Source organism: Mesoplodon mirus (genome assembly GCF_964341445.2).
Source record: "Mesoplodon mirus genome assembly, chromosome: 18".
In the NCBI taxonomy this organism is placed as follows: Eukaryota; Metazoa; Chordata; class Mammalia; order Artiodactyla; family Ziphiidae; genus Mesoplodon; species Mesoplodon mirus.
The window spans coordinates 5,358,357-5,381,545 of record NC_138994.1 but is presented as its reverse complement, the minus strand read 5'-3'; the positions used below and the strand labels follow the sequence as shown (position 1 = coordinate 5,381,545).

General features: G+C 54.0%; 2 protein-coding genes across 2 annotated transcripts; one reads left to right on the top strand and one right to left on the bottom strand.

Annotated features, from left to right (window-relative positions):
* Window positions 1–2,032: 2,032 nt before the first annotated feature.
* Window positions 2,033–9,926, top strand: HAP1 (huntingtin associated protein 1; the record flags this gene model as incomplete). Its single annotated transcript, XM_082604375.1, is given in 15 exon segments — window positions 2,033–2,504; window positions 3,538–3,617; window positions 4,008–4,124; window positions 4,244–4,398; window positions 4,756–4,852; window positions 4,913–4,979; window positions 6,295–6,425; window positions 6,806–6,851; window positions 6,854–6,870; window positions 7,116–7,337; window positions 7,460–7,534; window positions 7,771–7,804; window positions 7,807–7,840; window positions 8,104–8,139; window positions 9,247–9,926. Coding segments are annotated over 15 exon segments (2,022 nt in total). The 3' UTR covers window positions 9,686–9,926.
* Window positions 9,927–21,338: 11,412 nt separating this feature from the next.
* Window positions 21,339–22,003, bottom strand: GAST (gastrin; the record flags this gene model as incomplete). The annotated part of the gene is made up of 2 exons (XM_082602869.1): window positions 21,582–22,003; window positions 21,339–21,442 (listed from the first exon to the last, which is right to left on the bottom strand). Exons 1-2 carry the CDS (start codon window positions 21,790–21,792, stop codon window positions 21,339–21,341), a joined length of 315 nt encoding a protein of 104 aa, XP_082458995.1. The 5' UTR covers window positions 21,793–22,003.
* Window positions 22,004–23,189: the final 1,186 nt, after the last annotated feature.

The following is a 23,189-nucleotide window of genomic DNA, read 5'->3' as shown; positions in this document are numbered from 1 at the left end:
TGTTGGTGAATATTCTCCCCAGCTCCCTCCCTCCTTCAGCTCTGGACTTAAGTGACTCTTCAGTGAGAGCTTCCCTGACCACCCAAATATTTAAACTTGCAACCCACAGCCCACCCACCCCTCCCAGGTCCCCCTGCTGCTTTCTTTTCTTCTCCCAGCACGTTTCACATCATTTATGCTATGTGTTCTACTTCTTTGTTTATTATTTGTAGCTCTGCATTGCATGTGGGCCCTATGAGGGCAAAGGTCTTTGTTTTGTTTCACTGATGTGTCCCCAACACCTGTCACAATGCCTGGCACCGGGTGCTTGATAAATGTTTGTTGAATGCACACCTATGTTCATAGCAGCACTATTCACAATAGCCAAGACATGGAAACAACCTAAATGCCCATCAACAGATGAATGGATAAAGAAGATGTGGTACATATACACAATGGAATACTACTCGGCCATAAAAAAGAACAAAATAATGCCATTTGCAGCAACATGGATGCAACGAGAGATTTTCATACTAAGTGAAGTAAGTCAGAAAGAGAAAGACAAATACCATATGATATCACTTATATGTGGAATCTAAAATATGGCACAAATTAACCTATCCACAAAACAGAAACAGACTCACAGACATAGAGAACAGACTTGTGGTTGCCAAGGGGGAGGGGGAATGGGGGAGGGATGGAGTGGGAGTTTGGGGTTAGTAGATGCAAACTATTTCATATAGAATGGATAAACAGCAAGGTCCCACTGTATAGCACAGGGAACTACATCCAGTATACTGGGATAAAGCCTCTGTCCTGGGCTCCGGCTTTGAGTGGTGGCTGTAGGAAAAGGGCTCCTGGAATTCCTTAGCTAGGATAGGGGTATGAGTGAGAGAGATGGGTTAGAGATGGAGTCATGTGGATGGGGGTCAGGTGGGTGGGAGGATAGACTCACAACAATCTAGAAGAGAGAATGAGGCCTCAACAGCAGAAGGGCTGAAAAGGAGGTGGCACATTTGAGAACTATTTAGGAGGCAAATTAAGCAGGATTTGGTGATTGACGGTATTGAAGAGAAGGAAATTGGGGCACCAAGAATGATCCCAAGGCTTTAAAAGAATCAGTGCCGCAGCCATTTCTTTTGGCCTGTAGGTTCCTCCGGTCCAAAGGCACAGAAATGGCCACTGGACTCCTCTGCCGCTCCACAGTTCATTCAGGACTTACGGCGACCCTCACAGGTATCCCGTCCTGTGCTGCGCTCTGAGGGACACGCTCCCTGTGTTGAAGGGGCGCACGTCTGGTCTCGGAGACAGACACAGTGTGACCACTGAGGCCATCGCATAAAGGATGCTGTGGGGCCGAGAAGGACGGGGTCGGAGGAGTCTTTACGCGGAGACACCTAAGTGGGGTCTCCCGGAAGAACAGGTGTTTGCTAGCGTGGTATGAGGTGGGCAAAGTGAATGAGGGCGGAGGGAAAGCACTAGGAAAGGCAATAAAACGACTTAAGAAATAAGAAAGAGGTCTGTCAAGCGGCTGGAACACCGGGGGTGTGAGCGCCGGGATCATGATGCCTCAGACTGGGCAGCGCGTGGAGGCCGTACTGGAGTTTGGATTTATCTTCCAGCCCACGCGGGAGAGACACAATACGGCCCCAACTTACAGGTCAGATCCAGGGAAGGCAGCCGAAAAGGCTCTGGCTGGAGCGGAGCGAGGGGATGCCCCCAGTTAGGGACTTCCAAGTCCCCGTAACCAAAACCCAGGGAAGCGGCGGCTTTGGGCAAAACCATACTCCGGAGGTGGAGAGGGGAGAGAAGGCCAGCACTCGGAGCCCAAGTCCGCTGAACCAGCTGGAACTCCGCTCGCCTCTTCTCCTCACTCTTCTCTTACTTTTGCGCTCTGCTCCGCCCCATTAGCTCGCCTCCTGCGCGCCCACCAGTGCCGGGCACCACCAGTTGCTCCTCGGCCGCCCCCTCCCGCGCGTGGTACGGCCCGGCGGGCGCGCTTCCAGGCATAGGTTATAAAGGCCCTGCTGGGGCAGCCGACTGCGGACTCAAGATGCGCCCGAAAGAGTTGGGGCAGGGTTCAGCCGGCGACTGGCCGGGACCCGGCGATCCGGCAGCAGTCACCCCAGCTCCTCCGCCCGCAGCCAATCCCGCTCCAGAGCCCTCCGCCGAGCTTGAACCCGCCCCTGCGCAGGTACCCGCGGCAGGACAGGCAGCAGGATCCGGATCCGCAACCGTCTCGGGACCCTCAGCGGGAGCTCGCCCGGCCTCCAGGGCTGGATCGGAGGCAGGAGTCCAGCGCGCGTCTGCATTCTCGGCAGTCCAGGGGAATGCCCAGTCCGTGCCCGACAACTCGGACGCGCCGTGGACTCGCTTCATATTCCAAGGTCCATTTGGCCCCCGGGCCGCTGGCTTGGGGACTGGAAAGGCAGCGGGCATCTGGAAGACGCCGGCTGCCTACGTCGGCCGGCGGCCTGGGGTGTCGGGCCCCGAGCGCGCCGCCTTTATTCGGGAGCTGGAGGAAGGTAAACTGGGTCCCCGGACCCCCGGAGCAGGTGGGACTAGGGCAGCAGCAGGCAGGAGGGGGCCCCGTCGGGTCCGGGCGCCCGGTCCCCTCTGGCACTCAGTCCCACCCCTCCGCCCACCCTTGCGAAGTCATGGTCTGCGGCGCCTCTCCGGTCCCCTTTTCCCCACCTCCTTCTCCCCTTCTCTCGTTCCCTATTTCCGTCGGTGGGTAGGATCCCCGGGGCTCGCGCTCCCCTGCCCCCTCTTCACGCCTGTTGCTGCAGCAGATCTGCGCATTCTCAGTGCCCCCCTCCCTAGGCTACCGCAGTGCCAGGAGAGGGGCGGGGGGGCTGCGGGAGGGCGTTGCCCGGTGCGCTCTGAGCCTGCGCTGGCCCGCCGCGCCAGCGACGGGGAGGTGGGTGGGCAGAGGGGAGGTTTTGCCAACCTCCTGGCTGCTGGAGTCAAGATCGGGCTTCCCCCCCACCCCCAAACAATCTTGGGGGTGGGCGGAGCCTCAGACAGATGCTGCCTCTCCTCTTCCCTCCTACCTGCTCCTGGGTCGCTGGGGCTCTCCTGATTGGGTCTAGAGGCTCAGGTGGCCCCTCCCCCAGTGCTGGAGAAGTCTCCTCCTCTCCTCACGCAACAGGTGCAGGGTGGGTGACTGCGTCTGTTTTTATGACCCGTGAGGCTCCAGTGAGCTGGCCAAGGCTGCCCTCTGGGTAAGGGGTGATGAGTCGGTCGGCGCTGTACTTCCGCTAGCTGCCTCCATTCTCCTAGGTTCCAGGAGCTGTAGGGCTGGGATCTCCTTACCCCTCCCAGGCCCCTCCAGAAAAAACAAACAATCAATCAAACAAACAGACAAGAGTCCAGTTGGCCCTGGGAGCAGGGAAGGGAGTGCTGATTACTGGGGGTATGGAGAGGATATTGGGGGCAGAAAGGGAACTCAGTCTTCTCCCTTGTTGCTGACCCTTGCTGTTGAGGGCAGGAAACAGTAGGGTGGCAGGTAGCATGTGCCCCCTTTTTCCTGATGCGGCTTCCCGCTTTCTCTTGCAGCGCTGTGTCCTGACCTACACCCACCAGTCAAGAAGATCACCCAAGAAGATGTCAAAGTGATGTTAAGTTTGCTAGAGGAGGTGTGTGCTGCCTTTCCTACCCGGGACAACCCCAGCTTTAGCCAAGCTCCCGTTTTAATTATGTCTGTAGGGGTAGGAGTGTTCCTGCCTGGCTACCTCTCTGGGGGCCAAGCTGGAGGTCCCTCTTATGGAAGACAGGTAGATGTGGGATGTCCAGGCTGCAAGAGCTCTTAGCACCATCCGGTCTGATCTCTTTTTCCATAGGGGGAAACTGAGTCAGGTCCCACAGTGGGTTCATGGCAGGCTCTTGTCTAGTACCTTGGAGAACTAGGGGATGAAGAGGGTCTCCAGTAGTGGCCTAGCTTTCCTCTGGACGCTAGCTCCTCCCATCTGTCTGGGAGATCCCAGAAACCAGGAACATATTCCCCATGGATGGGGGTCCCTCTGCAGAGAAAGCGGGACCTGAACACGGCAGCTCTCATTGGCCAGTCCCTGGTGAAACAGAACAGTGCTCTGACGGAGGAGAACAGCAAGCTGGAAGCCATGCTGGGCTCGGCCAGGGAGGAGGTACCTGGGTGGGGAGGGCAGCGGGAGGCGTATCTCAGGCCGGCCTCCATCCCACTGTGCTGGGATCTGTGCCTGCCCCTGCCCATACCCCAACCCAGGGCTTCTCTTCCTCCTGCCAGATTTTACATCTCAGACACCAGGTGAGCCTGCGGGATGACCTCCTTCAGCTTTACTCAGACTCTGATGATGAGGAGGAGGAGGACGAGGAGGATGAAGAAGAGGAGGAGGAAGAAGAAGAGCAGGGGCATGATCATCCCTGCGAAGCCTCAGATCCGTGAGTGTCCTGCCTTTTTTTTTTTTTTTTTTTTAATTTTTTGCTGTGCCACGCAGCTTGCAAGATCTCAGTTCCCCAACCAGGAACTGAACCTGGGCCACGGCAGTGAAAGTGCCAAATCCTAACCACTGGACCACCAGGGAATTCCCCGCAAGTGTCCTGCCTTTGCACCTGGGCGGCCCCTTCTCCGAGCCTCAGTTTCCTTGTTCGCAAACAGGGACACCATGTACCTGCCACTGGGGTTGCTGGAGCTAACTGAGACCACCGCAGTCAGCCTGGGGTGGGGGAGCCCTGGGTGGGCTGGGAACTGCGTCCCCCGAGCCCCTGTACCCTGACTCCCATCACTCCCTCCCCTAGGACTCCTCTGACAGAGTCGCATGACTGCCCGCAGCTGGAGGCCCTGCAGGAGCGGCTGTGGCTGCTGAAGGAGGAGAATGAGCAGCTGCGAGAGGAGGTGAGGACGGGGGAAGAGGGCGTGCCCGTGGGCAGGGGTGTTGACGCCCCTGCCCCTTAGGTCTCTCAACTCGATGACCTTGAGGAGGAGGAGCAGATGTTCATCCTGGATTGTGTGGAGCAGTTTTGTACGTGATCTTGTAACTGGGGGTAGGGGGCTGTCCAGAGGAGCAGAGACAAGAACCTGGGATTTGGAGTCTGGAGACCTGAGTTCATGTCACAGCTCTGACACCTCCTAGCTGTGTTAGCTTGGACAAGTTCCTTAACCTCTCTGAAACTTCATCTTGAGAATGGGGGTTAATAATCTTGGCCCTGCTGACCTCGCTAGGGGTTACAGCTGAGGAAGTGCTTTGTGTAAACTGTAAAGAGCTGTACGGATGCTCTGGGGCTCCGATAAGCCTGTCTCCTCTTGTTATTTGAGAAGGGGGAGGGAGGGGGCTGGGAGCGAGGAATGGAGGGAGCCATGAACTGCCAGAGACCAGGCCCCCCCTCCCTCCTCAGGCACTGCATTATTAGGCAGAGGCTGTGCCTGGCACTGTGTGGTCATGAAGCTGAGTGCGGCACAGAGTTTGTCCCTGAGGAGCTCAGGCCTGGCTGGGGAGATGCATACTCAAGGTGTCAACAGATGTTCAGCTCACCCCAAATCTGGCCTTCCTTCCCCCTGGGTTCCCAGAATGGCCCCCCCTGGTCCCAGGCCCCCGGAGTAGGAGCCAGTCCCCACATTCTGTTGCTTCTACGTCCTAGGAAAGGCTCACGTCTCTTTCCTTTTCCCACCCCAGCTGCCTCTAAGCCCAGGCCAACTCTTAACTGGTCTCTCTGCCTCCACTCCTACCCTTCCAGGCCCTTCTGCACGCAGCGCAAAGGAGTTTTCTAAAGCCAAATCTGTGTCACTCCCCAGCCTAAAACACCCAAATAACTCCCCATTGGCCAAAGGATAAACCCCACCCTCCCTACCCCAGCCCTAGTGATCTGGGCCCTGCCCACTGCCCCAGCCACTCCCTCCTGGTGTCCTCTGGGCCTCTCCACACCCTGCCTGGGCCTTGTCTTCCCTTCTGCTGGGCGAGCCCCATTTCCCCGGGGAGGTCCTAGCATCTCAGACCTTGCCAGGCTGGCCTGGGTGCGGCAGCTACGACCCCCGATGCACCCTTTTCACTTGCTGCATCCTAGTCCATAATATGCACTATTGTGATTTCTTTTTCCCTCAGTCTCCACACTAGTCTTGAGCTCAATGTGGGCTGGGGCCAGGTCTTGCTGACTGCTTGTCCAGCACCCTGCTCTGTGTCAGTCAACAAATGTTTATTGAAAAGAAGACCCGAGTGAGGGATGCTAAGCCCTGTGGAACCTCGGGTACTTGGCGCGAGCTGAGGGGTGCAGGTGGACGGAGGCATCTGGGAGACTGAGGGCCCGGGGAACCAGGGCTGACCTCTCCCCACTCCTCCCCAGCGGAGGCCAGCCAGCAGATGGCCGAGCCGTCGGAGGTGCTGGCACTCAGGATGGAGAGCTATGGACAGCAGCAGAGGGAGGTTGCCCAGCTGCGGGCCCAGGTCATGAAGCCGCAGCAGTGCTGCCAGTCGGTGCGTCGGGGTGCGTGCGGGGCTCCTTGCTCCCGTCATGGCCCCATGGGACCCACACCTCCTTCTCCCTGCCCCCACCCCTGGAGCTCAGAGGCCCAAGGCCCCTCTCTGTGTCAGAGTCAGTGTTGGAGGAGACATCAGAGGGCGCCTCATCCTGTCCCCTCGTCCCAAGTTGGGGACCGAGCCCAAAGAGAGACACAGGGTGTTCCAGGAAACAGGCCGTGTGACTCCCCACGTTCTTTGGCATTATTCCACGTGACTTCTTTTTTTAAAGAGCTGCCAAAGACTCACCGATGAGCCTGGGAAGACTTGCCAGAAGCAGGGTGTGCACGGGAGTGGGGCGGTCTGGGGTGAAGTTCACTGGTCTTGGGTCCTTCCAGTACGGGGTCGAGGCTGAGAAGTTGCAGCATCTGGCTTCGGAGAAGGAAATCAGCTCCAGGATGAGGTGAGGCTCCCCTGGGCTCCTGGCCCAGCGTGGGGGACCTGGGACCCTTGGGCAGCTGCCTGACTCTCCTGAGAGGACGAGCTCCTTGCAGCAGGGACTGGGCCTGCCCTTTCCATACCCTCAGGCTCTGGCACAGGGCCTGGCAGGTGGCAGTTCATTTGGGGTCTGAGTGGAGTGGAGTCCGGGGATCACCCTGCATATCATTATGGGGGTCTAGAGTCTGGGCCTCTTGCCTCTTTGCCCAGGCTTCCCCACCCCCTGGGGAGAGACTGGGCAAGGCGTCTGGGCTGGGTGTGCCTGGGTCCCAGCAGAGCCTGTGGGCAGGGTCCCAGCTGCAGGACCTACGGGAGAAGTACTCCAAGTGTGGGAGCATGCTGACTGAGGCCCAGGAGGAGGTGAAGACCCTCCGCCAGCAAGCCCCGGCGTCCACTGGCTCTGTCGCCCACTACGCGTACACTGTACCTCTGGTGAGGCCCCCTGGCTGCCTGCCTTTTACCTCTGTGTGATCTGGGTCTATCTGCAGTCCTTTCCTGTGCCTGGAGGTACGGGTGGGGGGATCTTCTGGTGATGTTCCCCCTCTCCACCATAGGAGGCGCTTCCTGATTTCCAGGAGACCCTGGCTGAGGAGCTCAGAATGTCTATAAGGAGGATTATCTCAGACCCTGTGTTTTTTTTTTTGTTTTTTTTTTTTTTTTTTTTTTGCGGTATGCGGGCCTCTCACTGTTGTGGCCTCCCCCGTTGCGGAGCACAGGCTCCGGATGCGCAGGCCCAGCGGCCATGGCTCACGGGCCCAGCCGCTCCGCGGCATATGGGATCCTCCCAGACCAGGGCACGAACCCGTATCCCCTGCATCGGCAGGCGGACTCTCAACCACTGCGCCACCAGGGAGGCCCAGACCCTGTGTTTTTTATGGAAAGGTGCACTCTGGGCCCCAGACTTTGCCTGCCCTGCACTCACTCTTGCCTACCTGGTAGGCAGCAGCCTTTCTGGTAGTGGGAGGGGGTTCACCCCCCACCCAGCTCTGACCTCCCTCCCCCCGCCCTTCCCCCCCATGGTGCCCCTCCTCCTGCCTCATTGGTCCTCGGCCCCTTCCACTCAACACCTTTCCTCTGTGCACATGTTCTGGGTGCATCATTTCTCCCTGGGATTTTTCTGCATGATGGGGTCCCAGGGATTTCACACTTTCAGCTTCCCGTTGCCTTGGGACAGTGAAGGCCCTTTTCTATGTTGAAGGAACTATGAAGTGACTCCAGAGACCTCAGATCTGGGGTACGCCAACCAGGGGCTCCCCCTTCACCTGCCCTCACCTTTTTAAAAAAATGTTATTTATTTTTGGCTGCGTTGGGTCTTTGTTGCTGCGCAGGCTTTCTCTCGTTGCGGCAAGTGGGGGCTACTCTTCGTTGCAGTGTGTGGGCTTCTCATTGCAGTGGCTTCTCTTGTTGTGGAGCATGGGCTCTAGGAACGCGGGCTTCAGTAGTTGTGGCACACGGGCTCAGTAGTTGTGGCTTGCGGGCTCAGTAGTTGTGGCTCGCGGGCTCTAGAGCGCAGGCTCAGTTGTTGTGGCACATGGGCTTAGTTGCTCTGCGGCATGTGGGATCTTAGTTCCCCGACCAGGGCTTGAACCCGTGTCCCGTGCATTGGCAAGCGGATTCTTAACCACTGCGCCACCAGGGAAGTCCCCACCTGTCCTCACCTATCAGCAGCCAGACAACCCCCTGCAGCTGGTTCTGTGGCCCTACAACCCTGGAGAAGCCCCTGCTCTCAGGCCGGCTGGGCTAAGAGTTGTTCTGGGAAGGAGCTGCCCCCTTTGCCTTCAAATTTTGCCCCATGGGTGGCTGTCTGATTTGAGGCTTCTCCAAGTGGGGGCTGAAGCCTTCCCTTCACCTGACCAGGGGCTGAGAGGCGAATGGGCACTGGCCTAGGAGCTGGAAACAACTGGGACTGAGTCCCAGCTTGATCCCTTTACTGGCTGTGTATCCTTGGGCAAGTCACTTGACCTGTCTGGGCCTTACTAAAATGGATTTGTTCCTGTGGCAACTCGATGTGGGATGGGTTGTGAACGTTAAATAATGAAGGAGGGGGGCAGAGGGCATGTTATTCCTGCTGGTCTGTTCCGTGCAGCAGGGTGGGGTTACTGGGGGAAGGCGGGGCCTAGGCAGTGTTGGTGACCATTCTTCTGGGTGTTTGAAGCCTTGAGGCTGGTACCCAGCTGCCCTCTCCCCTGGCTGGGAGAGAACTGGGGAGTAACCATCAGGTCTGTGTGCAGACCGGGGCGGAGAGCAGGAGCCCCAGTGGCTGGAGATGCCTTGGGGGAGTGAAGAGGGGCGGCTTTGGCTTTGGGGGGTTAGGGAAAGACTTTCCTGTCTCCCTGCCCAGATATGAGCTGCACTGCCGTGAAGATCGAGAGCAGGAGCAGGGGCTCGAGGCAGAGGAGGGGCTGATGTGGGCTGAGGATTTCGTGCCTGCGGAGGAGTTGGTGCCTGAGGAGGAGCTGGAGGCCACAGAAGAGGCGCTGCCAGCTGACGAGGGCGTGACGGAAGAGGGAGAGCTGGTGTCTGAGGAGGCTGAGGCCTGGGAAGAGGTGGAGCCGGAGCTGGATGAGGCAACGCGGATGAGTGTGGTCACGTCAGCCCTGGAGGCCAGCGGCTTGGGCCCGTCGCACCTGGACATGAAGTATGTCCTCCAGCAACTGGCCAACTGGCAGGATGCCCATTATAGGCAGCAGCTGAGGCAGAAGATGCTCCAGAAAGGTGAGTGCTCCCGTGGGGGCCTCCCTCCGGCCAGCCGGACAAGCTGCAGGTTGTCAAGCCGATGAAAGGTGAGGGTAGGTGAGCCCCCCAAACGCTCACTTACCCCAGCCCGGCCCCACCCAGCGTGCTGATTTGCATGGACTTTGCATATCATTTACATAGGCACCTCAGGTCCCCCCTCAGGGGGAACTGTGGCCCCAATGCTTAGTTACATGGAGTTTGCATAGGATTCCAGATCTTCACCCTTTTTGCTCCTGGGGCTGGGCTGGGGGTCAGGGCGTGGACTGTAGCCCCTCACTGCATCTCAGCTTCCTGTCTCTGTCCGCCCCCTTCCTGTGTCCCCCACCCCCACCTCCCCCATCCCCAAGGCTCCCCAACCCTGCAGCAGGGGCAGCAGCCAAAACAAACATGGGGGGCGGGATCGTGGAGCAGCAGCTGGGGGTGCCAACCCAGGACTTTCGGAGGCTGGAGGAGGAAAGGGCCAATCACCCTCCCAGGGCCTGGGAGGAAGAGGGGCCTTCTGGGGCCACCCAGGCCATTGGGACGAAAGCCTCTGCCAGCAAGGGCCACAGTCGGACCGGTCCCCTGGGTGAGTCTGAAGGTGGGCTAGGGGCTCCTACGGGGTGATGGGGGGCGGTTAAGGTCTCCTCTCCCCAGCTGGAAGCCCCAAAGGTTGGGGAATAACACCTGCTGAGTACAGGCCTTGTGCTAGGCCGTGAGAGCCCTGCCTTGAGGAGTTTATGGAGATATCAAAGATGATTTAGTGATGCGAATTATCTTCTTTAATCCTCACACCCCTGTAGGTACGTATTATCCCCATTTGGAGAGGAAACAGAGGTTCAGAGAGCAAAATAATTTGTTCAAGGCCACTGAACCCGTTTTCTTCACTGCTATGCCATAACAACTTCCCTGACCCATCCCTCCCCTCTAACCCTGTCCTGGTGCCTTCTTGGCCTTCTGGGTGAGCTGTGAAGTTTATAACCTGTTGGCAGCCTCACCATTATATCTGATCTGCCCTGACTCTGATGGCCGTTTGGTCACTGCTGGGTGGCCTCATCAGGGTCGCCATGTAAGGCTGTGCAGGTTGTAAACTGAATGGTGACCTCTATGGCTGGGCAGTGGACAACCTGCATAACTCTCAATGGTGGCTGTCTCCTTCTGATATAGCTGCCCAGGCCTAGCCCCTGCCTGCTGCCCAGGCCAGACCTGTGGTCCTCAGGCCCCCAGTTCACGTCCACCCCCTTCTCTTTCAGGCTTTGCTGTTTCCCAGCAGCCTGCAGAGGCCCCACAGACAGCCTGAGGCCCCTCCTTCCGCTGCCTGGCCAAGCCCCACCCTCCCCAGACCTCCTTCCCTTGCTCAGAAACCGGACCCCCGATCTGTCACCAGCCCACCCGCTGTCCTGATGAACCTGGGCCGGAACTTGAGGGCCCAAGCCTTGACCCTCTTCTGGGACAGGCTGAAGGAACCCCGGCCCTCGTTCTGCAGCTGGTGCAAGAGCTGTGGCTGCTGGGCCTGGATCACTTGGTGGCCCCAGGGGCGTAAGAAGCCCAGGGGGTGTAAGAAGCCCAAGGGGAGGCCCACCAGCTACCAGACTCGGCTCTGAGCTGGGGCAGGGCTCAGGCCCGGGGTGTAGGAAGTTGTTTTGAGCACCTTGCTCACTACATGCCCCTCACCCCTTGACCCCCAAATCAGAGGTGGCTTCCCAGTCCTTGGTGACTTTTAGGGACCTGGTCGTCTTTCCCGGTTCTTGGCTCTTTCTTCTGAGTCCCTAAGTGCTGTGTGTAACCAGAAGCATCTGTCTGTGTGGGCGAGGACTCCCTCTGCCCGGGATGGGGGTGCAGGGCTCCCTCCCCTCCCCTCCCCTCCCCTCCCCACCTCCCCGCCTGTGGCCTGTGAGTGTCCAGGCTCCCTCCCAAGGCCCTGTCACTCCCCACCACGTCCTCTCCTCAGTGCCCCTTGTTTCCTTGTTCTAGATGTTTCGCCCTTTCCCACCCTTTACTCATAAACACCTGGAGTCGGGGGCTCAGGCCCCCATCGGTATCTGCCCACCTCCCCACGGTGCTTCTCACGCTCCTGTTGCTTGCCAGCCCGTGTACGTGCCAGTGAAGGAAATAAAGGACCTGTGTGCTACCTGGCCCAGCCTCTGCTGTCTTTCTCAGGGAGTGCACGTGTGTGTGTGTGCATTGTGTGCGTGTGCATGTGCACTTTGGTGGGGCAAAGCTGTGGAGAGAAGATGGGCTCCAGTAGTGAATTATGTGCCAGGAGCTTGGATTAAACATATAATCATTTCAACAACCCCTGTGGGGGGTGATCTGATAAATAGTCGTCAGGTGATGAAACTGACACCTAGGCAGGTGAAGTGACCCTCCCAAGAGTGGAACAGCTGGTTGTGGAGCTGGGATTTGAACCCAAGCCCTCAGGCCTCCAGAGCCCATGCTTAGGCAGGCCCCCTTCCCTGATCCTTTCTGTTCCTGGGATCCTGACTCAGTGCCTGGCTGCAAAGCGTAAAGCAGGAATGAAGTCACCACTGTCTTAGGCAGAGGTCCCCCAGAACAGCATGTGAAAACAAGTCATTTATTCCATTAAACGAGGCTGTTGGACTGACTCTTGCCAAGGCAGGATTCTCAAACATGCAGGCAGAGAGGGACAGAAAACAGTATGAGATCAGAGGGTCCCAGAACTTTTGTTATGAGTCTGGCTTGATATGTTCAACTTCCAGTTTAGAATTTATCATTTTGGAAAATAAGAGCTCAGTTCTCAGAGCGGTTTAGTCACCTTATAATTCTTGGTGTTTCCAGAGCATTGATAATAAAGATTTCAATCATGAAAAAAAAAAAAACCCAAGTAGTTTATTTAGAAGATGGTCCCAGGAAGCATTCTTGGTGGGGAGTGGGGAATTGAGAACAGAAGGAAGCTAACGAAAGGGAGTTTTAGGCAACAGAGGCTCAGTCCTACTGGGGAACCCTGGGAGGGAGTGTAGCCAGTTGCAACTCAAAGTGTGGTCTGTGGACCAGCATCATTAACATCTCCTGGGAGTTTATCAGAAATGCAGAATCTCAGGTCCCACCCAACACCTATATTGTCGGAATGTGCATGTTGACAAGGTCCCCAGGACCTTGACCTTCAATGCATATTGAAGTCGGAGACGCACCAATCTAGAACCCATTTCAGTTACCCCATCCAAGGGGCAAGGAAGCTGGGGCAGGCATCCTCCAAGTTTCGTTTGTCATTGGCTGAGGTTGGCTCCTGGGGGTATTAACTCACTGGTGCTCTGGCCTCTCCACACATACGCTGGGGAAAAGCCCCCTGGCAGAGACTAACTGTGCTCGTCATGGACCACGGTCAGCGTGTGCTAGAATGGTGAGTGCCGAGGACGCGGGCAGGTCACGGACAGTCTGCTACAGTCCACCCTTTGTGCCACTCAGAGGCACTCAATCCCCATGTGGAGTTCACTCTGGCCTGGCATTGCTTCTTTAGGATGGTGGCTGGTCATAGTATCTTAGAAAGGAGAATTACACCTGGAGGATGAATGGTATAAGCTGTGGTCCTCAGCTGCAATTGGTCCTGAATCCCTAGACGATATTTCTCATCTCCTTCCTCTACCACCCATCCTATATTCCCCTCTTCCTTGGTCAGCACTTCAGCTGGTCCAGGTTGCTTTCCTGGTGAAGTAACCTAGATCTTCATTCCTGAGAGGTCTGAGCACTTGGTCAGGATACTGTTGCTGCCACTGCCTGTTTATGGTTATCGCCAGGCAGGAAGTCCCAAGACGCACCTCAGTGAATCCCCCTGAGTTCCAGACCCTGAATACTCCTTCCTGCCCCCATTATGAGGCAGTGATCCTAGCCCCTCATGTTAATCAGAATCAGTAACCCCTGCTAATAACTGACCTTTCTTTGCCTGATGGTCTAATGACACAAACCAAAAAATGGCCAGGCAGCCCCTATAACTTTCTTTTTTTCTTTTTCTTTTTTTTTTTTTTTTGCTTTTTTTGTTTCTGGCCGCACTGTGTGGCTTGCAAGATCTTAGTTCCCTGACTAGGGATCGAAACTGGGCCCCCTGTAGTGGAAGCGCAGGGTCCTAACCACTGGGCCACCAGGGAATTTGCAAGCCCCTATAACTTTAGATTTAGGAGAACCTTTACTGTTTTCCCTGGTGGAAGTATCTTTCCCCAGGAACCAGGATTTCTAGTCCAGGACTGTCTAGAATCGTGGGGACAGGAAGTACAAATTTCTGAGGTGGGCCACTGGCAGTGGTGGTCATAGGGACCGCTTCCACTCTCCCCCTAGGCTCCCGGACCCACGTGTTCTGGCTGTCAGGGACAAAGCACTGTTTGAGAACCTCTGGCTCAGAGTATATCCTGCACCCCACCCTCCAGGGTGCATCCCCAAGTTAGTGCCTTAGCTGCGCCTTTAATCCCAACATTCTTTTAGGCCTGCGGTCTCTGGGTCACATGGTGTCTGGTAGGACAACTGGATCCCATGGTCATGCGCTCATTGCTGCACCTCCTTCACTGTAAAGCAGGTCCCTTGTCTGAGGGCATGTTTTTTTATTTTTTAATTTTTTTTAACTTAACATCTTTATTGGAGTATAATTGCTTTATAATGTTGTGTTAGTTTCTGCTGTATAACAGTGAATCAGCTATATATATGCATATATCCCCATATCCCCTCCATCTTGCGTCTCCCTCCCACCCTCCCTATCCCAGCCCTCTGGGTGGACACAAAGCACCGAGCTGATCTCCCTGTGCTATGCGGCTGCTTCCCACTAGCTATTTTACATTTGGTAGTGTATATATGTCCACGCCACTCTCTCACTTCATCCCAGGTTCCCCTTCCCCCTCCCCGTGTCCTCAAGTCCATTCTCTACGTCTGCATCTTTATTCTTGTCCTGCCCCTAGGTTCTTCAGAACCACTTTTTTTTTAAGATCCCATATATACGTGTTAGCATACGGTATTTGTTTTTCTCTTTCTGACTTACTTCGCTCTGTATGACAGACTCTAGGTCCATCCGTCTCACTACAAATAACTCAGTTTCATTTCTTTTTATGGCTGAGTAATATTCCATTGTATATATGTACCACATCTTCTTTATCCATTCATCTGTCGATGGACAATTAGGTTGCTTCCATGTCCTGGCTATTGTAAATAGAGCTGCAATGAACATTGTGGTACATGACTCTTTTTGGATTATGGTTTTCTCAGGGTATATGCCCAGTAGTGGGATTGCTGGGTCGTATGGTAGTTCTATTTTTAGTTTTTTAAGGAACCTCCATACTGTTCTCCATAGTGGCTGTATCAGTTTACATTCCCACCAACAGTGCAAGAGGGTTCCCTCTTCTCCACACCCTCTCCAGCATTTCTTATTTGTAGATTTTTGGATGATGGCCATTCTGACCCGTGTGAGGTGATATGAGGTCATGTTTTATGGGACCCTGTGATGGCATGTCACACACTGTACGTCCTTAGATGCTCTGTGGTCCTGTAGTGCTGGAGGAGGCACTGCGGGCAGAAGGGAAAGCCTACATTCAGAACGTGAACCACTCCCCACCAGGATGGTTCAATGCCCCTTCTAGGGTGGAAGGTGTCTGATGAAATCAATTTACCAAGTGGCTTGTTGGTCCCCTAAGGGCATGGTCCCATAGCCAGGGCTCAGAAATGGCCTCTGCTGCTCACAAGTCAGATGTGCAGCAGAGTTAGCAGCTGGATTGACTATCGGTTCCATGTCTGACCTCTGTCTCTGGCACCATGGTCACTTTATTCATGGGCCCATAGTGCAAGTAGGGAGTGGCCAAAGATGGCACCTAGCTGACCTCCATTGGGTGAGACATCCTGACTACCTGGTCATTTCAGTGGATGCTCTTGGGTGGGCACTGATGTGAGACACGAAGGTCCACAGGCCCTGTGCCGCCCTCCGTAGATCTATCTACTTGCTATGTCCCAGATGTCTTTGTCTCGGAATTTCTAGTCTTTCTCTTGCACGTCCCCTGACCGGTCTGCTGCTGCCCAGAGGTCTGTGTGTGTCCTTCCCCCAAACCGCTTCTCCCTCCACGCCAAGTGGATGCCCAGGTCCAGAACGTGAAGCTCTACCCACCTGAAAGACTGTCCTTCACCACCGTCTTCCACGGCCGCCCAGAGTGAGCCGTGGTTCAGCAGCAGTTCATTTTCAGTTTTTACCAGCTTATCAAGTCTACCCCCTCATGAACCAGGCCTGAATTTTTCCTCCTGTATGAGCTGTCCATAGGGAACCTCCAGTGAGGCTATAGGGGTAAGCCGAGGAAGAGGTACTGGTGCAGTAGACGTAGGTGGCCTGGGGGTGTGGGTGACTGACTAACTTGTTTGTGCCCTCTGGCCTTCCTCAGGCCCAATCTCAAGTGTACCATTTCATCCTAAACTGAATCACTACTTGGCCCATCCAACCTTATGACGTGGTGAGTCTGAAAACACCCAGCTCATGATGGGCGACTCTGATTGCATAGTAACTTAATGTCCAGTGGTCAAGTGCTCATTCCCTACTAGGGCCCAGTAGCATGCTGGGAGTGGATTTTTTAACAGTAAATAATTCTCTTCTGTAGATAGCATGCCCTTGACTCTAGAACAGGGGTCAACAAACTATGACCCATGGGCCAAATCTGGCCCGTCACCTGTTTTTGTTTGGCCTGCAAGCTAAGGGTGTTTTTTATAGTTTAAATAGGTACACTTTAAATGGTTATTTGAGTACCTATGCAATGTCCTTGACTTTGCCTCTTGGCCTGCAAAGTCAAAAATATTTTCCATCTGGCCCTTTAAAAAAAAGTTTGCCAGCCGTAGGGGTCTGCACTGCAGTTCTCTTATTGGGACTTCCCAGAGACTTCACATGAAATTCTTGTCCAGCACAGATATTTCTAGCACTGTGGGATCTGTAGCATCACAATTACTGAGATTCCTTTTTTTAAAAAATTTTTTTAAATTAAATTTTTTTTTTTTATTTTTGTGGTACGCAGGCCTCTCACTGTTGTGGCCTCTCCCGTTGCAGAGCACAGGCTCTGGACGCACAGGCTCAGCGGCCATGGCTCACGGGCCCAGCTGCTCCATGGCATGTGGGATCTTCCCGGACCGGGGCACGAACCCATGTCCCCTGCATCGGCAGGCAGACTCTCAACCACTGCGTCACCAGGGAAGCCCACTGAGATACCTTTTTAAAAATTTTTATTTTATATTGGAGTATATTTGATTAACAATGTTGTGTTAGTTTTAGGTATACAGCAAAGTGATTCAGTTATACATGTACATGTATCTATTACTTTTCAAATTCTTTTTCCATTTATTGCAGAGTATTGAGCAGAGTTCCTTGTGCTATACAGTAGGTCTTTCACAATTACTGAGATTCTTATCCGTAGTGAATTAGGATGGGATCCAGGTGGATGAGGGTGCATTGGCTTATCAATTGCTTCAGCACTTGAGAGATAAGAGCAATGATTATTATGAATGTGGAGTTGCTTGGCTATTGTTAATCATCAGAGAATCTCTAAAGGAGGAAAATGTTAGGCTCAGGTCAGCCAACCATTAACTCAGGATATGGTATGAAAATCAAATGGCCTCCACTGCAACAAAAGGAAGGTTGCATTGGAAATCAGGACCAAGACCTGATTGTAAGAGTGCAGAGTAACAAAGGAGGCTGAAAGCAGAACCCCAAAAGTCTCCTCTGCTGAAGTCCTAGAATGAAAGGAATGGGACCATGACACCCATGGGTGGAACATTTGAGGAGATGCCCTTAAGAATCTTGAACTCCCAACCCTCCTACACTGTTGGTGGGAATGTAAATTGGTACAGCCACTATGGAAAGCAGTATGGAGGTTCCTTAAAAAGCTAAAAATAGAGTTGCCATATGACCCAGCAATCCCACTCCTGGACATATATGTGGGCAAAACTCTAATTTGAAAAGATACATGCACCCCTATGTTCATAGCAGCACTATTTACAATAGCCAAGACATGGAAGCAACCTAAATGTCCATCGACAGATGAATGGATAAAGAAGATGTGGTACATATATACAATGGAAGACTACCCAGCCATAGAAAGAATGAAATAATGCCATTTGTAGCAGCATGGATGGACCTAGAGATTATCATAGTAAGTGAAGGACGTCAGAGAAAGACAAGTACCAAAAGATATCACTTACATGTGGAATCTAAAATATGACACAGGGGCTTCCCTGGTGGCACAGTGGTTAAGAATCTGCCTGCCAATGTAGGGGACATGGGTTCGAGCCCTGGTCCAGGAAGATCTCACATGCCACAGAGCAACTAAGCCCATGTGCCACAACTACTGAGCCTGCACTCTAGAGCCTGCAAGCCACAACTACGGAAGCCTGTGTGCCTAGAGCCCGTGCTCCAAAACAAGAGAAGCCACAGCAATGAGAAGCCCGTGCACTGCAACGAAGAGTAGCCCCCGCTCACTGCAACTAGAGAAAGCCCGTGCACAGCAGTGAAGACCCAATGCAGCCAAAAATAAGTTAATTAATTAAGAAAAAAAATGACACGAACCTGTCTACAAAACAGAAACAGACTCACAGACATAGAAAACAAATTTATGGGGAATTCCCAGTGGTTAGGACTCGGCAGTTTCACTGCCGTGACCCAGGTTTGATCTCTGGCGGGGGCGAATTAGGATCCTGCAAGCCGTGTGTCCCAAGGCCAAAACAAACAAACAAACAAACAGATAAATCCCCTACCCCATTTAAAAAAGAAAAGAAAAGAAAAACTTATGGTTATCAAAGGGGAAAGGTGGTGGGATAAATTAGGAGTTTGGGATTAGCAGATACACACTATTACATATAAAATAGATAAACAACAAGAGCCTACTGTACAGCACAGGGAACTATATTCAACATCCTGTAATAAACCATAATGGAAAAGAATATGAAAAAGAATATGTATACATATGTATAACTGAATCACTTTGCTGTACACCAGAAGCTAACACAACGTTGTCAATCCACTACACTTCAATTAAAAAAAAAAAGTAAAAGAATCTTGAACTCCCAGTTTCTGGGAATCCTCTGGGCTGGAAGAAGGCCCTCTACTTTGCCAGAGGGGAGCAGCTTCCGTTTACCTGGAGTCTGCAAAGACCTCCTTGAGGCAGATGCCTCCTGAAATGATGTTTCTCAAGATTTGCCCCTGCCACCCTTAGGCATTTCTAAACCACAAGCTAACGTCAGGTCTTAGCATGCGGAGAAGTACTGTCCCAGATAAGAGAAGAGACGGATTATTCTCTGCCAAATGCTGCAGGAGCTGAATGACCTGGATAATATGTACCAGCGGGGACCAGGACAACAAATATAGGAGTGGATTTTTGAGGTTGGTAGACCCAGGAGGGTGAGCTGGAGAATGGTAGAATGACTGGCTAGGGGAGAGTTTATTTTATTTTATTTTATTTTGGCCACGCCGCCCGGCTTGCGGGATCTTAGCTCCCCGACCAGGGATTGAACCCAGGCTCTCGGCAGTGAAAATGTGGCGTCCTAACCACTGGACAGCCAGGGAATCCCCAGGGGAGAGTTTATTGATATGGGAGACAAGGATGCTTACTCTCCTATGACTCAGGATTTAATTTCCTGGCAAAGACACCTGAAGCCAAATGCCTCGCTGGCAATGACTCCTTGAAGCTCAGACAAAACAACAGTATACAGCAATTGAATCGAAGATGTCTGAACTGCCTCAGCAGAGTATTGAGGAAGGAGACAAAGGCTCAGAGAGGCAGGCTTGCTAGAATGGAATTGTGATGTCAGGTGGGAGAATCCACAGGTGACTGTGATGCTTCAGGTGTTATCAGCACCCCTCTTAGCACAGCACTGGGGTCTGGCTGGTGCAGGACCAAATCTCAGAATCCCATCATGGGGGTCTTACTTCCTATAACCCCTTCTAACACCCACTGTCTTAGGATGAGTTCCCCCAGATGCAGACTTGGAGATAGGGATTTGAATGCGAGTAGTTTATTTGGGTGGTGATCGCAAGAAATATCCATAGCAGCCTAAGGATGTGAGACAGGGAAGGGAAGGGAGCCCATAAAGGATATAATTGAGCAGCTTACTGTTGTGGGTAACTAGGGCTCAATGCTACTGGGGACCTGTGGGAGACAGAGAGGCATACACCTCAGTGTTACCCCACCCCAGGGGTGAGGGAGCTGGGGTAATTATTCTCCAGCTCTAATCTGTCACTGACTGACAGATGCTTCTGGAGGTACTAACTCCCCAGAATTTCCAGCCTGCCTTGCATTCTGAAAGCCCTCAGGTGGAGAGTAGCAGGTGCCTGTGGTAGGATGCTGTGACAGGCACAGGAACAGTAAAGGGATACGAGAGAAACGCCAAGTGTGTGTGCCGGCCACGCGCCTATCCGTTGGATAAATATTTTTTAAATTATTTATTTATTTAATTCATTTTGGGCTGCGTTGGGTCTTAGTTGCAGCACACGGGACCCCTTGCTGCGGCGCTCGGGCCTCTCTCTAGTTGTGGCGTGTGGATTTTCTCTTCTCTGGTTGTGGTGGGTGGATTTTTCTCTTCTCTAGTTGTGGCGCGGGTTCCAGAGCACGTGGCCTCTGTAGTTTGTGACACGCGGGCTCTCTTGTTGAGGCACACGAGCTCAGTAGTTGTGGCACGCGGGCTTAGGTGCCCCGCGGCATGTGGGATCCTAGTTTCCTGACCAGGGATCAAACCTGCATCCCCTGCATTATAAGGCAGGTTCTTTACCACTGGACCACCAGGGAAGTCCCCTGTTTGATAAATATTTACGGGGTATCTCCTGTTCTTGCCACTAGGGATACAGCAGGGAAGAAGGACACGTGGTCCCCACCCATACAGAGTTTCCCTTCTACCTGGGGAGGCAGACAATAAACTGGCAAACAAAACAACGACAGACTGTGAGATGCGCTCTGCAGACGGTACTATGCTGTGATGAAAGACTATTGGGGGCTGCGTGCCTGCGAGGAGCAGAAAGGGCAGGTCTCTCAGGAAGAGGCCTTTCAACCAAGACGCAAGAGAAAAAGAGGAGCCGGCCATGTTTGTGCCCAGGAAATGCATTCCACGCACAGGGAACCGCAAGGACAAAGGTTCAGGGCAGGAAAGAGCCTGGTGCGCTTGAGTAGCAGAAAGGAAGAGGAAGGAGGAAGGAATTTGGCGCCCATGAGGTGGAAGAGGACAGCAGGGCTAGGTCTTAGGGCTATGGCAAGGAGCCCACGTTGGTTTTTTTGTTTGTTTGTTTTGTTTTTCTGGCCGGGCCACGCGGCATGCGGGGATCTTAGTTCCCCAATCAGTGATCCAACCCGTGCTCCCTGCAGTGGAAGCGTGGAGTCTTAACCACTGGACCGCCAGGGAAGTCCCCTGGAGCTTAGGTTTTATTCTAAGTGCAACGGAAAGCACTGGGGGGTTGACTCTGGAGTGGCATGGTTGATTTCTCTTTTAGAAGGCTCACTCTGGTTGCGATAACACCATCCATTCTCCCATCCACACTATAGAGTCTTGTTCAACGTTAAGCTCTGGGGACACCCAGGAGACTTAGCCAGTATCCCTGCTCCTAGGGGCGTGCTCAACCCTCCTCCCTGTCTCAACTCTGCCGCAACCCCCATTCCCTGCCCCGTGACACTTGACACAATGTGATCCATTGGAAGCTAGTTTATTTCGATTTATGTTTCATGGGGCTGGGTTAGGCTGGGCTGGGAGGTGGCTGGGCTCTCAAGCTTGGCTCTAGGGACGTAGGTCCCCTTCCTCGGCACTGCGGCGGCCAAAGTCCATCCATCCATATGCTTCTTCGTCTTCTTCCACCCATGGTCCCTGCTTCTTGGACAGGTCTGAGGGTCAGAGATGGGAGAGGAGGTGAGGAGGGAAGGACGCCTAGCCTCTGGAGACTGAGGTCAGGGCCAGCCTGGGGGGACCTTGGCTAAAGCAGGCTGGGCGAGGCAAGTAGGGACTGTTGTCAGCAGCTCCTACCTGCTACCAAGTGTGAGGGATCCTGGAGCCCCAGCTGCCTTCGGTGGTGAGAGGCTGGGCCCAGCTGGTCCAGCCCACGTGGCTCCTGGCCCCTATTGGCCCCTGGACCCAAGGGTGCATCTTGCAGGTGGGAGTGGGGCTTCCAAGAAGCTTCAGAGAAGACGGCCAGAGCCAGCACCAGGATCAGCACATACGCACACCGTCGCTGCATCTTGTCTGCAAAGGAGAGAGGGGTTGAGCTTAAAGGTGGGGCACCCAGAGGCAGGGCCAGGACCCTCCCTGCTGATGGGTCTGCAGTTCTGCGTGGGGTTGTGGTCTGTTCCTCCAGGTCCTGCCAGATCTCCCCTAACTCCCAACCTCAAGCCTTGCCCCTTTGCTCCTTACCTACCCTAGTTACAGTGACTGCTTCTCTTGGAGGAATTTAAAACCCAGAACAATGGTTTCCAAACTGTTCTGAAGAATTTGAGGCCACGTGAGTGGTTCTGTAATGCTTAAGTCTTGCAACTGAAAGTGAACTTTTTTTTTTTTTTTTTGCGGTACACGGGCCTCTCACTGTTGTGGCCTCTCCCGCTGCGGAGCACAGGCTCCAGACGCGCAGGCTTAGCGGCCATGGCTCACGGGCCCAGCCGCTCTGCGGCATGTGGGATCTTCCCGGACTGGGGCACGAACCCATGTCCCCTGCATCGGTAGGCGGACTCTCAACCACTGCGCCACCACGGAAGCCCTCTGTTAGATTTCTTTTGGAAGAGAAAGGGCTCTGCTGCTAAAGAAACAAACCTGAAAAACCAGTGATCTAGAGCGACGCTGTCCAATATGGTAGCCACCAGCCACATGTGGCTCCTTACATTTAAATTAATAAAAATTAAAAATTCCTGGGACTTCCCTGGCGGTCCAGTGGTTAAGACTCCGTGCTTCCTCTGCAGGGGGCACGGGTTCAACCCCTGGTCAGGGAGCTAAGATCCCACATGCTGGGTGGCCACACATACACACACAAATTCCTCTCTTGCACAAGCCACATTTTTAGTGCACATGTGGCTGGCGGATACCGTATTGGACAGTGAGGCTGTGGAAGGTTACCACCAACATGGAAAGTTCCATGAGACAGTGCTGGTCTGGGAAAAAGCTTGAGATGGGTCTAGGAGCTGTAGGTTCCAGTTCCAACCCTGCCCAATTTGTGTGACTTTGGGCAAGTCACATGTCTCTCTGGGCCTCGGTTTTCTCCCCCGAGAGATGGGAGAATAGTCTTCGTCCTCACCCCGCAGGGCTGGGGTGAGCATGGAGTCAGAGGGTCAGGGAAGGGCAGCGGGGCGGCTCGAGGCACAGGTTGGGATGCCAGGGTGGGTCCTAGAGCTGAGACCTAACCCAGCTAAGGGCTAAGGGAAGGCTCCCAGCCCTGAAGACACTGAGGTGTGAGCCTGCTACCTGGATGAGGGCAGGGGTCCCATTAACCCTCCTCCCAGCTTCTCCCCTCCCTTCCTGGGTGCTCTCACCTGCAGAGTTGGGAGATGCGTGTCGCTGCTGTTGGCCAGGCGCCTCAGTTCTCTGCTCTGCTGGGCGCTCCAGCCTGACTTATAAACCCTCAAGGGCCCTCCCAAGCCCTCCTCCCCC